Source organism: Brassica oleracea, chromosome C9 (assembly GCF_000695525.1).
Source record: "Brassica oleracea var. oleracea cultivar TO1000 chromosome C9, BOL, whole genome shotgun sequence".
In the NCBI taxonomy this organism is placed as follows: Eukaryota; Viridiplantae; Streptophyta; class Magnoliopsida; order Brassicales; family Brassicaceae; genus Brassica; species Brassica oleracea.
The window spans coordinates 11,526,118-11,545,683 of NC_027756.1; the positions used below are offsets into that span (position 1 = coordinate 11,526,118).

The 19,566-nt window shown below is 38.1% G+C and overlaps 1 protein-coding gene across 1 annotated transcript; it reads left to right on the forward strand.

Annotated features, from left to right (window-relative positions):
* Nucleotides 1-441: 441 nt before the first annotated feature.
* LOC106317224 (serpin-Z2-like) lies at nucleotides 442-1,887 on the forward strand. Its single transcript, XM_013755075.1, is given in 3 exon segments — nucleotides 442-858; nucleotides 860-976; nucleotides 1,135-1,887. Coding segments are annotated over 3 exon segments (1,263 nt in total). The 3' UTR covers nucleotides 1,864-1,887.
* Nucleotides 1,888-19,566: the final 17,679 nt, after the last annotated feature.

The window sequence follows — 19,566 nt, forward strand, 5'->3', positions numbered from 1 at the left end:
AAGATGAAACCGAGAAGAGACTCTTCCTTGATTAAACGAGGATACGAAGAACATGCATGGCGAAGTTGTGACAGATCGAAATTGACGGTTCGAATAAGAAAAGAAGCCGGAAGAGATCGCCTTTGTACTCGCCGGAAAAGAAGCCGGAAGAGATTGCCATTTCTCTTTGTTTTGTTTGTCGGTGAGAGCTCGAGAGTCAAAGTGACGATGTCTGTGCGGATCCCCGCGCGTCCCGCGGGATACACTGAACCAATCCCGCTTCTGACCCAATCCCGCACAAGCTCGTCCCGTGAGGCCCGCTACAAAATCGGACCTGAATATTAGTGACCAATCCCGCCCCGCAGCAAGTCCAAATGGCCGGGCCCGCGGACAGGTTCAAATTTTGCCATCTCTACATGTATGTGTGCTCACACAAAATAAACGAAATCCCCAAAGACGGTGATGGATAACATCAAGATGAAAGAAAAAGTTGGTAAATCACAAGTCGCAGATCTCTCTATCCAAGAGACAAATCCAAAGAAGAAACAAAAACTTTGTGAATCACAAGTAACCCCAAGTCCTTCCCTATCAAAGATTGATTTGGCAGAAGCGATGAAGAAGCAAAACGACGTAGCAATGTTCCTTGCGGGGGAAGTAATTTCAACCCTAGCCAAAAACTCTAACTTGGTTTTCTCTCCGGTATCAATAAACGCGGTGCTCACCATGGCGGCTAATAGGCGAGAAGCCAAAACACTAAGATCCTTCATCCTCTCCTTTCTTAGCTCTTCCTCAACCGAAGAGCTCAGCGCTGTGTTTGGTGAGATCTGTTCTGTGGTTCTAGCAGACGGCAGTGCGAGCGGGGGACCTAAAATCGCAGCACTTAATTAATGGAGTCTGGATCGATCAATCACTCTCGGTTGATTCCTCGTGGCAGGATCTCATAGTAAATTTCTTCAAAGCTGAGTTCGCTCAAGTTGACTTCAGTACCAATACCAAGGTACTTTTACTATTTATTATTTTTGGGATTGTCTAGCGTTTTGATAATCACTGAAACATATCTCAGTCGTTTCTAGGCATCCTTTTCTTTTTGATAATTTTATAGCTATATATACTTCTTTTTTTTTGTTAATGATTGATGATTTTGCTGTTTTGAAGGCGGAAATAGTGCGTATGGAGGTCAATGCATGGGCTTTACGGCACACAAATAATCTCATCAAAGACCTTCTTTCTCAAGGATCCGTGACAAGCCAAACCGAATGGATTTATGGAAATGCATTGTACTTCAAAGGATCTTGGGAAAAGAAGTTTGATAGTTATTTGACTAAAAACAAACCATTTCACCTTGTCAATGGAGAATCAGTCTCTGTGCCTTTCATGAGCAGCCATAATAACCAATATGTAAAGGCTTATGATGATTTCAAGGTCCTGAGGCTCGATTATCAACAAGGCCGTGACGATGCCGACCGCAAATTCTCAATGTACTTCTATCTACCTGACAAGAGAGATGGACTGGATAATCTTTTGAAGAGATTGACATCTACTCATAGATTTTTGGACTCTCACATACCGAGATACAAAGATAGAGTTGGCGAATTCAGAATTCCAAAATTTAAGATCAAATTTGGGTTTGAAGCTTCAAAGGCTTTTGATGATTTTGAGCTAAATGTGTCATTGTACCAAAAAGCTTTCATTGAAATCGATGAGGTAGGTACTGAAGCTGCGGCTGCTACTGCCCTGCGGAAATCTTCTGGCGGCTGCAGACCATTTGTACGGAAGATGATAGATTTCGTGGCAGATCATCCATTTCTTTTCATGATTAGAGAAGACAGAACCGGAATTGTTATGTTTGTTGGTCAAATCTTCGATCCTTCCAAATCTGATTAGGATCTTGTATTAATTTTGCTTTGTCTGAGATATGGGGTTTTCAATTTATTGAAGTTAATGTTCATGATTATAACCTACCTTGATTTGGTTCTCCTAAACTAAGTATAATCCTGAATCATCATTCTTCACATGCAGTTTAGCTGAGGAATAATTTTCATCCTTTAATTCTTTCTTGCAACAGATATATGAATTGCAAAATGTGCAAAGGTACTTTATATAAATTAAAATGATTTATCAAAAATATTTAAAAGATTTGAAACCCACTAATTTTACTATACTTTTATTAAAAAGCTGTTAGTTTCTTATACAGTGAAACCTCTATAAATTAATAATGTTGGGACTACACCAAAACTATAATTTTTTTTTATTAATTTATAGAGATATTAATTTATCGATATACTAATTGAACCAAAAACTCAATTTGAGACTATAAAATTATATTATTTTATAAAGATTTTTAGTGTATATTAATTTATAGAGTATTAATTTAAAGAAGTTATACTTTATCTGAATTCTGCATCGGTTCTATAGTAAAGTTAGGAATCAGTTAATATCTAAAAAAAGATTCGGGTCTAATATGGCTCCGGTTCGGTTCCAACTTTTTGTGTAACTTTGGATAATATGGATAAAAACGTCAGATAATTCAATTTTTTTAAAGTTAAATATACAACAATTCGCGTTGTTCAGATAAAAATGTCAGTTAATTAAGATGATTTTAAATATTTCGTGTAATTGGAATTTTTGAGTATTACAGTTTGTAAATAGTATTTTTATGATATTTAGTTACTTAAAAACTAAATATATTAATATTTTTAAGTATATAGTATGTATTTTAAAATTTTGAATGTCCAGTCGATTCTTGGTTTGGTTTCAGTTTTGGTTATTTTGGTTTTGGTACACTTCTATTCTTGGGTCTGGATAAATCTGTATCTAGCAAATGTTTTCTAGGCAAAGCAGCAGGCTAAGCCATTGACGGCGGATTCTAAGCGTTTCCGAAGTTGGAAGGAGGAGAATTTGCTGGACATAAGGTCGGAATGCAGTATGGCGTCGATGGATTGGACGGTAATCAGATGACGGATCCCCCTAGGGTTTCTAATTTCCCATCATCGTGTACGGATGAGACAGAAGGAGCCGGAAGCATCTTTTCCCGAAGCTATCGATTTTCCACATGTTATAGCTTCACTCGACCGAGATTAATTGCCGAACGTGTGGAGATTTATGGCTTTCTTTGACTCTCTACCTTCAGACGACACAGTGTCTAACTTTGTAGTGGGCAGGGTGAAGGACTTTCTCAGTATTCTAATATCTCGATATTTTCTGTGTTAGCATTGCTACTGCGTAGTAAACCTCAGTGGAAGCAGGCTGTTCCACTGGTACAAAATATCCAAAGACAATCTAGAAGGCTAGAAGCTAGTCTTGTTCTTCTTAAGACGCTTGTAGAGAAATGGAATGATCATTCCCTCAAACTACCATCATCATCAGCCAACCCACGGAGTCAATTCATTCAACGTATATTCACTATTTCTTAGATATTAGCTGGAGAAGGAAGTCCTGTTTTAGCCAGAGAAGCTTCAGTAATCGCTATGTAGTCGCTGGCCAAAAACTTTGTTCGCTGAATCGCTGGGACTGTCTCTATAAAGAGAATCCAGAAGCTAGTGTTTCTCTTTCTTAAAAATCTTGTACATGACTATGAGGCTCATTCCCTCAAGTTCAAGCTATCATCATCAAGCAAGGGAGTGACAAAAGTCATTCAGCATATATTCACTTTTTCTTTGAGACTAGCTGGAGAAGCTATTTGAAATCCCGTTTTAGCCAGGGAAGCTACAGCGATCGCTTATCTGGTCCCTGACCAAAAAATAAGGTATTTGCTGGAAGCGTTGGGTCTATCTCTATGAGGATAATCTAGAAGCTAGTGTTGCTCTTCTTAAAACTCTTGTAGAAGAATGAAAGTATCATTTCCTCACGCTATCATCGAGTGATACTCTCGTAATTACAATCACAAAGTTGGGTTTTAGGAGTCTGTTCAAATCACTTTGATTTGTGTTGAGATTTTTTTTTAAAACTAAACTTTTCGACTTTAAACAATTTCAAAATAATATCATCATACATAATTATGTATCATTACAAAAATGCAATAATTTATATTGAATTGAAACAAAATACAAAGAAACACCACAAAAATTAAGAAAGCGACCGGATTAGGCAATACAACAGTACAAATTGATGGTCTTCTTTGGCTTCCAAATGGAATGAATTCATTTATTTGGTTTCCTCCTTTAAGGTTCTTTTTCTATTTCTTTCATAGCAAGAGAGTGCAATGTAAGAGCGGATCTTTTGCCGTTCACAAAACTCTATTTTTTCTCACGTAAACTCTTTAATTCCGGTGAAATTGGATTCAAAGGCTAACTATTTCACCTGAATTGATAATGCATATGGAGTTTGACGTCAAAAAAAAACAAACAACATGATGAAGCAATAAAATTTTAAAACTTATGTTGATGGGTCATCATTCAGATGATTTGTAATTTTAAACTTAATAAAACAATAATCTCATTTCCATCCAAATGATACATTTTGATCGTGAAAAACATGCCCTGACAATTAACAACAGTACAAATTATAAACAAAGTTCAATTAAATAATTATGTGCGTTTGTTTCAGAGAAACTCGGCAGCAAGGAAAATGTTGAAGCAAGGTGGGATTGATATGAACAGTTTGAAAGTTGATGAAGAGAGTAAGAGAGTTAAATAAAATAATATTTTTGAAGGAAAAAGCATTGTTTTTTTTTTTGTTTTAAATCATCTTTCAGTTTCTTCATCAGACAATGAGATAATATAAAATGTATGAGTGATCGGGAGAATTTTGTATGTTATATAATTTTTTTGGAAAATGTATTATTATTTTCAGAAAAGAATATCTAAACTAATTTTCTTTTCGATTTGTTTTGTGAAGTTATATATATAAATATAAGTATATATTTTTTTGATCAAAAAAAAATATATAAGTATATATTTTAAAAACTTCTAGATATTTTATTTTTTATTTGTTTTGAGAAAATATAAAAGTGCTTTTTGCAAAAGTGACCCACAACTCAAAGTCAACCACAAAACTAACCTATGATTTTTTTTGGAATTTTCATTTTCCCTATTCACCCCACAAATTCAAATTATTTACGAAAATGCCATTAATTTTTTTTCTTTCGAAAATGAGCTTTTTACTCTCTCAACCTCATCATCTTCAAGTATTTACAAGATTGCTATTGCCTTCAATACACCAACCACCATGAACAGCCAATTTGAAGCTCTTAATGCACCTAAAATCGATTTACACTTCTTCTTTTCTCAATTCTTATGAACTAAAACAACATCTCTTTACTTTCTCTCCATATTCATCCAAAAAAATCCAAGATTTTGATTCTAAAATTTTTATGGTTCATAAAGGCATTGAAGGTCACGATTCTTGGTGGGTCACTTTCATTTGAGCTTCTGTGTGCTTGGAGAAGACTTCTTTGTGCTAAGGAAGTTATCTCACTAATTTAAGGTATGAAATCGAGTTTTTATCCAGATCTGTTCGCGAAGAAGACTTCCCCAGAAGTCTTCTTCGCGTTGACGACTTTCCTGGAAGTCGTCTGGTCAAAGGAGAGGTTAATTTTGTAATTGACTTTTAAATATGTTTCTAGAGTCGACTTATATTGAAGTCGTCCATCTTTGTTTGTTTAAAAAAAAATCTCAAGAAACCCAGAGACGAAGTCGTCTGGGATAAACAGGTTAGTTTTACAATTGACCGGATTGTATCAAAAATTTGACTTTCCATGAACGACTTACTTGGAAGTCGTCCAGTAGAAAATCAAAAATTCAATATTTTATTATAAGGAGACGACTTACACGGAAGTCGTCTCAGGTTAGTTTTGCAATTGGAAAATAAAACTTAAATATTTAATTTACTCTAGACGACTTACACGGAAGTCAACCGACAGACGACTTACATAGAAGTCGTCCACGATTTTATTCCGAGATTCTGGTCAAACCTTTGTTATCTTGGACGACTTCCCGGTAAGTCGTCTAGAAGACTTATATATTTAAGTTTTATTTTCCAATTGCAAAACTAACCTGAGACGACTTCCGTGTAAGTCGTCTAGAGTAACTTAAATATTTAAGTTACTCTAGACGACTTACACGGAAGTCAACCGACAGACGACTTACATAGAAGTCGTCCACGATTTTATTCCGAGATTCTGGTCAAACCTTTGTTATCTTGGACGACTTCCCGGTAAGTCGTCTAGAAGACTTATATATTTAAGTTTTATTTTCCAATTGCAAAACTAACCTGAAACGACTTACATGGAAGTCGTCTCGTTATAATAAAATATTGAATTTTTGATTTTCTACTGGACGAAGTCAAATTTCTGACACAATCCGGTCAATTGCAAAACTAACCTGTTTATCCCAGACGACTTCGTCTCTGGGTTTCTTGAGATTTTTTTTTAAACAAACAAAGATGGACGACTTCAATATAAGTCGACTCTAGAAACATATTTAAAAGTCAATTACAAAATTAACCTCTCCTTTGACAAGTGACGACTTCTCTGGAAGTCTACTAGACGACCTCTGATGATGTCGTATGTATCAATGTTTAATAAACTTGCATTTTCTCTAAAACTATAAAGAATTTTTAACATTTTCTTGTTAATTCATGTTTATTAATGTATATTTGTGCTACTGAATGAAATTTATAACTTAATTGGTGATATTTATTAGGTTACCAACATTCATGTTAATTAAAGTTTATAGCTAATGTGCTTTTAACTCATACATGTTCTATGTTTGCTAATGTGTTTTGTTTTGTTTTTTTCAGATGGATCGTCAGTTACATGCAGTGTGTGGAGAATGGTTGTTGAAAGATGGCTGTTGGAATTTTGTGGTTGATAAGTTCAAAGGAGTGAGGCTGTTCTTTTTGAGTGAAGGTTCGACACATGCTGAACTTGTTGCAATGGCTCAAGAAGATTATAACCTGGACATGAACACAGAGTCTGTGCAGTTAGCGTACTCATTACCAGAGGCAATGATGCAACAGATGGCTCCAGACACTCCTCCTATTCATGTTACAAGTGATAGACAAGTTCAGAACTTGCTCAAGATAGCTAAAACGCATGAAGTACGTCTTCGTGTATCAAGCCTTAGCAAGATGAGAGCTGTTTCAGAGGAAGGGGAAGAGGATGATGAATAGGATGAAGCTTATGAAGGGAATAAATATGATGAAGGGGATGAAGATGATGACGATATGGCTGAAGATGAAAATCATGATGGGGAGGAGGATGATGGGGACGAGGATGCTGATATCCCTGTAGTTGCTGAAGCGATTGATGATGTTGAGGATTACAGTGAGTATGGGAAGGTTAAAGATGAGGATGAAGATGAGGAAGAAGATGATGATATGTGTTTTGAAGATTTCAAAGGGACATATGGTAGTGCAGGAGGAAGATCGTATGGTAGCAGGATATATGTCAACCATATGTTTGTTAGTAAAGATGCATTGGTTTCAGAGTTATGGTTGACAGTGGCGAGGCGTAAGTTCTCCTTCAGAATATACAAGTCAACGAAAACTCTCCTTGTGGCAACATGTCGGGTTAATGGTTATGGATAGAAGATCAGAGCGAGTGTGAAACATGAGACAAACACTTTTTGGGTAACCAAGAATGTGGAAACTCATACATGTTCTGTGGGAGACAGAATCGCCCAGCGGAAACACTGTACTCCGAAGTATGTTGGTAGGATTTTCATAGATCGTGTTGGAATCATTGATGGGTTGAATCCGCAGCATATCAAAGATGCAATGAAGAACATGTTTGGCATGACATTTTATTACACCACTTCATACAGAGCATTGTTATATGCGCAAGAATAGGTGAGAGGATCAGCGGAAGATGGGTATGAGCGACTGCCTTCATATTTGGAGCAAATCTCCTTAGCAAATCCGGGTTATATCACTGGTCTAGAACTTGATTCTCTGAATAGATTTAAGTATCTATTTCTCTTCTTTGGAGCTTCAATCCGAGGTTTTCAGTATCAGAGACGGGTCATTATGGTAGATGGCACTCACCTAAGTGGGAAGTATGAAGGTGTTATGTTAGTTTCAGCCGCACAAGATGGTAATTTTCAGATATTTCCATTGGCTTTTGCGATCGTTGATGGTGAAAATGATGAATCTTGGGAGTGGTTTTTCACAAAATTGGCGAGTTGTGTATCTGATGAGTATCCTCTGGTGATAGTCTCTGACCGGCACACGGGCATTAAGAATGCGTGTGATAAGGTGTTTCTGTGGGCTACCCGAGGAATATGTTATTATCACCTTCAATAGAACATTGTCAAAAAGTATAAAGGGAAACATCTCTTGTACTTGGTGAAAGGTGCTGCTTATGCTCATACACTTTACGATTTTGACCGGTACATGGATGAGATAAGGAGTGCAAACTCGGAACTTGCAACCTACTTGGAGAATGCCGACGTGACCCTATGGTAAAGGGTTCATTGTCAGGGAGACCGGTACAACATAAAAACTAGCAACATCGCTGAATCTATACTGAAGCGAGCTAGAGGATTTCCGATTCATTTCCTGTTGGAGTTCATAAAGGATAAGATATCAAGGTTGTTTTGGAAAAGGAGAGAAGATGCTTTGAGTCTCACAACTCAACATAGTCGGGGGGTTGAATACTTGCTTGTTGTTCGATCGGAGATAGCGGATACAATGTCTGTCCAACAAATTGATGGATGGCGATTCTTTGTGCAAGGTGGTAAAAAGAGCTGTGTTGTCGATTTGGAACATCGAAAGTGTGATTGTGGTGTCTATGGTGTCGAGAAGATACCTTGCTCTCATGCTATAGCAGTTGGATCATATGCTGGTTTGCATATCTCCACACTTGTATGCCCGATCTACTCAAAAGAGACTTTGTTTGCAGGATACTCAGAGAATATCTATCCTTGTGTTGGACAAAAAGTTAAGGCACACACATTCTTTCCTCCGGAAGTAAAGCGTGGTCCGGGGAGACAGAAGAAATCAAGATGGCAATCTTGGTTGGAGCTATCTAGGATGAGAGGACGCACGCCCCGGAAGCAACACATGGTTTATAGATGCTCGGTCTGCAAAAAAACTGACCATACGCGACCACATTGTAATAACTGATGTGGACGACCTTCTCGTAAGTCGTCCAGAAGACTTAACTTCTAGACGACCTTCTGATTAGTCGTCCAGATGACTTAACTTCTGGACGACCTTCTGATTAGTCATCCAGATGACTTAACTTCTGGTCGACCTTCTAGTAAGTCGTCCAGAAGACTTAACTCCTGGACGACCTTCTGTGTAGTCTCCTTAAATATATCCAACGCCATCTTCTTCCTTATAGCCTTCGAGTTCTTGTTACAAAGCGCTGGAGGAAATGAAATCCCAAGAGCATGACATTCGATGTACTTCAGAGCGAACATGCCACAATCACCAGCTCGGCACTGAGGTACTCCAACGGTAACTCTCTCATATGTGTATGGCTCCAGTGTGTGTTTGACACGTTCTTCGTCTGAGCCAGCGCAATCAACGAGCAGATAAGGGACCATGTTGACAAAAGGCTCCATGAGCACATCGAGGTCTGCAGCTCTAATATGTGTTAAAATGTTGTCCCAGACGACTATGTGCCTGTTAGGGATCGATATCCAAATAGTAATCCAATGCTCGTTCCTGAAGTTCACTGGCGCATAAATATCATCCACATCCGACCCCCAAACCTTCATAGATTGGCAAAATGATGGTACAATGCCTGCGTGATAATTCCACGCCCCACCAGGGAGTCTTCTTCCTAAGCCGTTGATGTCGCCCTCGTCGTTCTCAAATTGCGGGTAATGGTGGGACCACTGACGAGAAAATACATGATCAAGAAAGCACAATCTCTCGCTCCTGAAATGATGTGGATTATCTTGGTACTGTTGCCTCAGTACATTAATAAAAGCATCCATATGTTGCATATAAAACAGTACAAGTAAGAGATACTTATCAGACGACTTACGCTTAAGTCTTCTAGTAAGTCTTCTGTTAAGTCTTCTAGAGAAGACTTACCAGACGACTTAAGCGTAAGTCGTCTGATAAGTTTTCTCTAGAAGACTTAAAAGAAGACTAATTGGTAAGTCGTCTGTTAAGTCTAGAGAAGACTTATCAGACGATTTACGCTTAAGCCATCTGGTAAGTCTTCTCTGGAAGACTTAACAGAAGACTAATTGGTAAGTCGTCTGTTAAGTCTTCTTGAGAAGACATAACTACTGGTAAAGGGGAAACTAGAAGACATAGCAGGAGACTTACACCGTCGTTCAGCCATTCTAAGGGGGTTCGTAGGGTGAAATAAAACAGACTTGGACATCTACGTGGTTTTTTGGCCATAGGTGTTTTAAAATAACTGCAAACACAAAATGTAGATAAACATGATATTTTTGTATAATAAAGGAAGCTATTATGAGACATTCTCACTTACGGATCAAGTTTCTCCCAGTCAGTGAGCACCTTCGACATCTTCTTGGCAAAGGGTGCAAAAAGATCATAGCCTTGGCCAACCCTTTTGTTTGGAATGATCAATTTGGCAGTGCTGTTTCCCTTAAAAGGAGTTTGCTGTGAGGCAGCAAGTTTCCTTGCTCGCTCACTCTTTCCACAAACATGTGCCATAGCAGCTTTCCTCTTTCTCTGCCTCCTAATTTCTCCTTCTGTAAATCTGAATCAGTGGGTACTTCTTTGTCCAATACAAGAACGCTAGGTTCACCACTCTATTCTGGAGGCTCATTTGCTATCACAAGACTCAGGTCTTTCGAGGAACTCGGTTCTTGGGGGTCATTCTGTCCTGCTTTCGCCCCATTCTGTCCTGCTTTCTCTCCATTCACACTCTCACTCTCCAAAGCACATCATTCCTTATTCCTAGCACTTTTTCTAGTCAATCTCTTCTCTGCGATTTTGGGAGAGGTTTTGGTACTAACCCTGGGTTCGTGCCCACGCTTTTCCTGATTTGAAGTTGTCATTTGAAGTTCATTAGATGCAGTCCCCTTTTTGGTGATTCCCACTTTCTTCTCCACAGCTTCTATCATATCCCCCAGCAACTTGATCTCCCTAAGGCACATCCCAAACCCATCCCTCATGACATCAGCTATGCCCTTGAAGCTTTTTTCAATATGCTCCTTGGTCATCCCACCAACAGACGTAGAAGCCTCTGAACGAGCCTCTGCACGTGCCTCAGCAGAAGGCACTTTACTAGCCTCAACAGAAGCCGCTTTACGAGCTTTCTTCCGACGTACTCTACTTTCCTCCTTCACACCACTCTCTGTCTCCGCTGCCCTCTCTTCCTTCTTCACTCTCGGTTTAGTACTGGTGACTTCCCAGCAATTCATGGTCCAGTTCCAATTAGCTTTCGCATAAAACATGACTATGATTATGTTCTCCGCGGCCGGGTCCTCCATATCAAAGTCCCATCGTGGAAACATCTCAGCATAGTCCTTGCGGACACAGTTGATCACGCTAGTCTGCAAAAATAAAAGATATCAACTCAGATAACAAAGACTGAAATCATCCAGAAAAGACTTCACAGAAGACTTTAAAGTAAGTCGTCTGGTAAGTCTTCCAGAAAAGACTTCGCAGAAGACGTAAAGTAAAGTCATCTGGTAAGTCTTCCAGAGAAGACTTCGCAGAAGACTTTAAAACAAGTCGTCTGGTAAGTCTTCCAGAGAAGACTTCGCAGAATACTTAAAGTAAAGTCACCCAAACGACATAACTTTAAGTCTTCTGCGAGGTCTTCTATGGAAGACTTACCAAACTACTTACTTTAAAGTCTTCTGTGAAGTCTTAGAGATTGAAGTTTAAATACATGTCTGGAAATGACTTCTTTAAAAAATCTGCGTCCTTTGCCACCATTGTAAGCCAGCAACAGCGGAGACGGTCTGTCTGGTAGGGGATGCCCAAAATTAGCACCAAATTCTGGCAGAGCAAAGTACACCCACACCTGGAGAAGTTGAACAAACCCATCAACAGTGTATGAATTTGAATCCAAATTTACACCCTTCACAGACTCCATCAGCACCTTAAACGCCACTCTCCCCTAAGGATAGTTATCAAATCTTTCTAAATCCATCACTAGCCTTGCAAGACTAGCCCGTGTAGCGGTTGAGTACTTTCTCTCTTCAATGAATCCATTGAAGATGGCAAGGTAACCGAGCCGCATGCGATCTTCCCGAGACCACTCCTCGCATCTCCCAAATGTTGCTTTTATATGCTCAGTATTTGGCTCCGCATCGACATCAACACCCATCATCTCCCAGAAAGCAGCCATCTCCTTCGTAACCTCAACCCTTGGATTTTCCAGGTCCTCGATGTAATCGCAGTTCAGACCAGTGAGGTGTTCAAACTCCAACAGTGAAAACCTCACCGGTTGTGGACCAACGAGACTCCAGAGCTCATACTTCTTCTTGATGTTAAGCTGGAAACTGAGCATATAATGAACCAGCCTTGAAGCACAACCAAAATTCAGCTCATTGAACTTGATGAACACTCCCAACTTTGACTCCTTTAGCTCCTCATATTCGTCAGCGTTTAGAGCTCGCCTTAGTGCAGTAAATAGCTTCGAGTCATCAGTGTGATAAGAAATGCTCTTCAGTGCAGGGGGCTCTTCCCCTAATGTATACATCCTCTGCGGGAGTGCTGGTAAATCCATTTTCCGGCCTGTAAAACAATCAAAAACAAGCATCTCAAACACATAACAAGCACACTTTTCTAAATACAAAAAGTGGAAGACTTGCATGTAAATTTTAGTGAGAAGACTACTGAGATGACTTCCAAGAAGTCTTCTACAAAGTCTTACACTCTGGACGACTTCCAACGACGACTTAGGTCGTCTGGAAGACTTTCAGGAAGTCTTCTATGAAGTCTTACACTCTGGAAGACTTCCAGGAAGTCGTCTGAGTAGTCTTTCTGAATAAATACAAAAACTGTTTCTTTAAAAGATGGATGACTTACAGTCGGAGAAGATATGGTCTCCAATGACACCAGCGGTTACATATCTGCAAAAATCGACGGGAAAAGAAGAATCAAGACTACAATTTTTAGGGTTTTACGGCGGCTAAACGCCTTAAGACAAGAGAAATAACTTACCGGCGGGGGAGTTCAACGAGACGCGGTTTCAGATCTGAAACAAAGGAAGCGGATGGTCAGTTTAAACTACTAAAAACTCTACGCCATGAAGGAAAAACAAGATTCGTCGTAAGAGGAGAGATTACCGGCGGTGAGAACTACGGAATACGCGAGATTACCGGCGGGGAGAAATCTGAGAAAATAATCGCCTTCGAAATCGAATCTGCAGAGAAACGGTGCTAGGGTTTTGTAAAGTTGTGAAAAAGTGAATAAATGGTATTTATATGTCTGGTAAATGATCCGGTTAGGTTTAAAAGTACATTGGTAAAATAAAGGATTCAGCCCGGTATGGACGACTTCTCTGTAAGTCGTCCATCTAAAATTATTCACGAGACGATTTCTATGGAAGTCGTCTAGACCCTAAACATAACCCCTAAACTTTATTAACTAACTAAACACTTCGTAAAATCAAATTAAACTTCAAAAGTGTTTACTATACACAGAAATAAACATGTATACGTAAAATTTTAATTTTTCAAAAAAACATTCAAGCTTTCCAAAATCTAACCCTAAGAATACATACAATGGGCATGATTGGTAAGTGATGTGATTTCATTTTTTTGGCTGTAGATTTATAGCTGTGGTTTTTTTGCTTTGGCTTTAGGTTTATAATTTTTAAGAGTCATTTAAATTTTGGCCGTAGGTACGTATGTCTCTACAGCAATTATTATAACATGACTAGAGATTTTTTCCGCGCTTCGCGCGGATTGTGTCTTATAAATTTATTTTATTTATAATATTATTTGTCGGTTTTTTTCTTTTACATTAACTTCTTATTTTTCCAATGTTAGTTTTTCTTAATTTAAATTTATATGTTTATAATTTTTCATTTTTCTTGTTGTAGATGGAGAATTATATTTTTTATTGATGGTTTTTTGTATGTGACATAAGCTTTTTGAAATTTTAAAATAATGTTATATATAGTACGATTAACACATTAAAGAAGAGAAACATATTCATGCACATTTTACACAAGTTTTATATGCATAATTTTAAACATTATATATGTATATATTATAAGTTTGAAACATGTAAATGCTTTCTAAAGCTAAATACTTGTTCTGAGTTTACATAACTTATCGAAAGTTTTATCTCTTTTTAAATTCAAATCACAGAAAAAAATATCAAAAAGTCAGTATAGATGGGTTTTTTGGGCTTTTAAATCAACACCGAAAAATTACATGAATCAGATAACAATATTTTTATAAACAACTGGATAAAATTTGACCGAGCCAAAGATTTTGATTCTATTAATGAATTAGCAGTTACAAATTTGAAATTTCTAGAAATATCAAAAGTCGTGTGTTAGTTAATTATCTTCTAAATGACATCTATTTCTAATTCTTTTTGGATGAAAATATTTTGGCTGTGGTGGATAGTCCCAAAAGCCTTGAATCTAGTCCCTTTTATATAGTAGGATATTTTAAATCATTATAGTGGACGAAGAAAGCACCATAATTTGTACAACAAATTTTCTTAGATTCACCTCATCATACTCACCATTTTACCATTTTAATTACATAATTTTACATGAGCTTCTTCACCCTCCCCGGTTATTTTCTCTTTATTTATAACTACAATATAATGTTATAAACTATATATATTATAAATTAATAATTTATTTATCCTTGAAGTCTAACGATTAAAAATAGAACATAATTCAATATAGATATATGATTCTATTAATGAATTAGCAGTTACAAATTTGAAATTTCTAGAAATATCAAAAGTCGTGTGTTAGTTAATTATCTTCTAAATGACATCTATTTCTAATTCTTTTTGGATGAGAATATTTTGGCTGAGGTGGATAGTTCCAAAAGCCTTGAATTTAGTCCCTTTTATATAGTAGGATTTTAAAAAAGTGGTGTGATTTTTTTACAAAGTGCTGTGAACATAAAAGGAAAGATAAATCTTGATTGCTTTAGATTGAGTGCTTTGAACTTAAATGGTGCTGTCTACCGATCCCACAGCTGGTACCAATCATCCTCAATACTACAACATATGTTGCTAAACCCTAGACCAAAGAATACCATGATTTACTACCTACACTTATCTATGTTGAAAACAATTCAATTTTGTTATATTTTAATTTATATCACTTAAAACTGTTTATAATTACATTATTTTAATTTTTCACTTATCAAAATATTTTTTAAAACATTTATAAATTATTTTTAAGATTAGCTACACCAGAAGACTTACTTTGAAATCGTCTAGACGACTTCTATCATTTCAGACGATTCAGACGACTTAATGGGGCTATATTCGTAAAAATGGCTTCTGTTTTTTTGTTTGGTCACAAGGGGCTGGCTGTAATTTCACAAGGCTTTTAGGTTAGTTTTGCATTTGATTCAAGTTTGGGTATAAGTTTGTGTTTAAAATCAAGTTGTGAGTCATATTTTGCAAATCTCCCAATATAAAAACAGTAAAATTTTAATTAGTTTAAATATAAAAATCTGTATATTTATAAATATTTTTAAATGTTTCCTTTTTCTTATTTATGGGCATTTGTAGAAAAGGGTAACTTAATTAAGTTTTTTACTAGATATTAATATAAAAGTAAATTTAATGGAAACTTCTAGGAAAATTAAATTATGGAATAATAATCTTCTAGATATTATTACTATCAGTAAACTATAATTAGTTTAAATATAAAAATTAAATTTTTGAATGCCCTCCAGCACGTCAAGTGTGGGCATTATCTAAAATACCATCGAACCCGACTATTTTCTCTACTTGCTCGTTTTTTGGTAACTTGGATCATCATCTCTTTTGGAGAGTCAACCCAAAAATGGAGGACCACCAATTTGCATGGATATTATGGTATATATGGAAAGGACGGAATAATAAATTGTTTAGTAATCTGAATATTGATCCAAGGGAAACTCTTAAACTAGCAGAACTAGAATCAGCACTTTGGGCTGAAGCACAGGTACTCACTGACCAAAGGAGGGAGCGGCAAGTTCTGACTACACCTTCATTAGGAATTTCAGGACGATGGTGTTTTACAGATGGTTCCTGGAAAGAGAAGGAACTATTTTCGGCACAAGAATGGTATAGTACCTTACCCGGCTTTGATGGTTTATTAGGAGCAAGAAACGTAAGGGCATGCCTATCACCTCTTCACTCGGAGGTGGAGGCGTTGATTTGGGCAATGGAATGTATGAAGAACTTACGACAGTTTCAGGTAACGTTTGCAACAGTTTCAGGTAACGTTATCTGGAAGATATCAATCTTTTACGTAGAAGCTTCCTCAACTCCGAGATCGTCTACGTACCCCGAACGGAGAACCTACAGGCGGATAGCTTGGCACGTAATGCCAGGAAACAACCGTCTTTCGTCGTTCACATGGATGTGGAGTTACCGTTTTGGTTTGCAGAGTCAATAAGAGTCTGTGAGTGTCTTGTTGTTAAAAAAAAAAAATCTTCTAGATATATACATAATAAAGTGATAAGTTTCCAAATTTCGATTGTTTCTATCTTATACATTTACATTTTTGTTTCTTAAAAACATTCCTTTTGATTTTTTTGTTAGTCAAAGCACATGTTTCACAATGATGGTCGGCATGGACGGTCACGGTATGGACGGTGATGTTAGGCGACTGAAATTGTTGACGTTGGTTTTGTTAAAGATTGTTAGCTTACCAAACACCTTCTTCATGCTTATAAAAGGAGAGTTATGGTGAACCATTTCATTCATCCCAAAACAAGAAAAAACGTAGAGAGAACGAAGAAAGAGAAGAAGAGAGAGAAAAAAAATTTCTCACAAAAAATCTTCTTTACGAAATTACGAGTAATTTTTTGAGTGTATTTGGGATCGGGGTGTGAGTTGTGAGCTTGTAAAATTTTCTGGGTTGTTAATAAAAGATCTGTAGCAGGTCCGGAGACGTAGGCAACATTGGCCGAACTCCGTTAACAATTTTGTGTGTGTGCTCTTTTCCCGCTCCCATAAATTCTGGTTTACCACAAAATTTGACCTCGTATTTCCTAATAACTGGTATTAAATCTTGAGTTACGGTGATCGGTCAAATTTTGTCGGTAACATCGGTTTGTCGACGAAGGTGTTCTAATACACGGTGGTTCCAGAAACGATGGGAGGTGAAGACGGTTCGGCGCACAATATCGGGAAATTTGACGGTACAGATTATGCATTTTGGAGAATGCAAATTGAAGATTATCTGTACGGAAAGAAGCTTCATCAACCGCTGAGCAAGAAGCCTGAGAAGATGGATCAGGATGAGTGGGAGAACTCTGGGGAAGCATCAATGAGCTCTGCTTTCAACCTGGAAAACAGAGGGAGAAACCCAGATAGAAATAACCGGAGTAATGGCAGATCGAAGTCAAGGAATGGACGGGGTCAGTCCAAATTCAGACAGGCTGCAGAGTGCTAGAATTGTGGAAAGACATGTCACATTAAGAAGAATTGCCGAGCACCACCGAAGAAGGAAGACAACACTAAAGGCAGAGCCAATGCAATGACACGTGAAATCGCTGATGCATTGGTAGTTTCTGTTGATTCCCCGAGGAAAATTGAAGTTCGTGATGCAACTGCAAATACCACCAAAGCGTCAATCTCCTATGTCGATAGCCCAGTCAATTCGTGGGTGATTGACTCAGGAGCATCATTCCACACCACACCGCACCATAATATCATGGAAAATTATGTTGCGGGAAATTACGGAAAGGTATATCTTGCTGATGGATTACCTTTGGACATAGTTGGTATTGGAGATATCAACCTGAAGATGTCAGACGGACGTGTGTGGAAGATTACGAAGGTCAGACATGTGCCAAAGTTGATGTGAAATTTGATCTCAGTAGGTCAACTTGATTATACTGGGTACGATGTTAATTTTGGTGGTGGAGCCTGGAGAGTCAAGAAAGGTTCCATGGTGGTGGCTAGAGGTCATAAAAGAGGCACTCTTTACATGACGGCGAGTTATCAAGACATTGTTGTTGTTGTCGAGAATGCTAAACATACCAAGTTGTGGCATTGTAGGTTGGGGCACATGAGTGAGAAAGGGATGAAACTCATGGTGGAAAATGGCGCTCTTCCGGATCTGAAGACGGTGGATCATCAGATGTGTGAAAGTTACATCTTTGGGAAACAGAAACGAGTTAGTTTCTCTAAAGGAGGAAGAAATCAAAAATCTGAGAAGTTAGAGCTGGTGCACACTGACGTGTGGGGACCCGCTCCTGTTGCATCGCTGGGAGGTTCATACTACTATGTGACCTTTATTGATGACTCCACAAGAAAAGTGTGGGTTTACTTCATGAAGAACAAGCATGAAGTGTTTTCGGTTTTCAAAGTATGGTAAGCCATGGTTGAGATTGAGACGAATCTCAAGTTGAAGTGTTTAAGGTCTGATAATGGTGGAGAGTACATCAGCGACGAGTTCAAGAGATATTGCGCTGATAATGGGATCAAGATGGAGAAGACTATTCCTGATTGAGACGAATCTCAAGTTGAAGTGTTTAAGGTCTGATAATGGTGGAGAGTACTTCAGCGACGAGTTCAAGAGATATTGCGCTAATAATAGGATCAAGATGGAGAAGACTATTCCTGGAACGCCTCAACAGAATGGAATAGCGGAAAGGATGAACCGAACCTTGAATGAGCGTGCAAGGAGCATGAGATTGCACTATGGATTGCCAAATATGTTTTGGGCAGATGCAATCAATACCGCAGCCTTCTTAATAAACAGAGGACCGTCTGTACCATTGGGATTTAAGATCCCTGAAGAAGTTTGGAGCGGAAAGAAAGTAAATCTTTCCTATCTAAAGGTGTTTGGATGCTTAGCTTATGTTCATATTGATGATGCTGCAAGAAGTAAACTTGACTCGAAGTCTAAGAAGTGTTACTTCATCGGCTATGGTAACGTGGAGTTTGGTTACCGATTTCGGGATGATGAAAATCGAAAGATCATCTGCAGCAAGAATGTTGTGTTCAACGAAGAAGTGCTGTATAAGGATAAGCTAAGAGAAGGCTCGGAGAGGAAAGAGCCTGAAGCTGTTGACTTAGAAGAGATCCTGACACCGGAGTTGCACAACAGCAGATGAAGAAATCTCTCAAGATGAGAGTGGTGAAGCTGAAGAAAGTGATGATTCTGAAGTGGTCCCATATACACCAGTCACGGAGTTACGATGGTCAAGCAGAATCATCAGAAAGCCAGTAAGATTTTCTCCATCGCTCAACTACATTCTGCTCAGAGACAGAGGCGAGCCTTAATGTTATGAGGAAGCTATGCAAGTTGATGAGTCGATCAAGTGGGATCTTGCAATGAACGACGAGATGAACTCGTTGTTATCCAATCACACGTGGGAGTTAGAAGATTTGCCTAAGGAGAAAAATGCATTGCATAACAAGTGGGTCTACCGAATAAAAGAAGAACCTGATGGGAGTAAGCGCTATAAAGCGAGGCTTGTTGTGAAGGGATTCCAACAAAAAGAAGGCGTTGACTACACCGAAATCTTCTCTCCTGTAGTCAAGATGGTGACCATC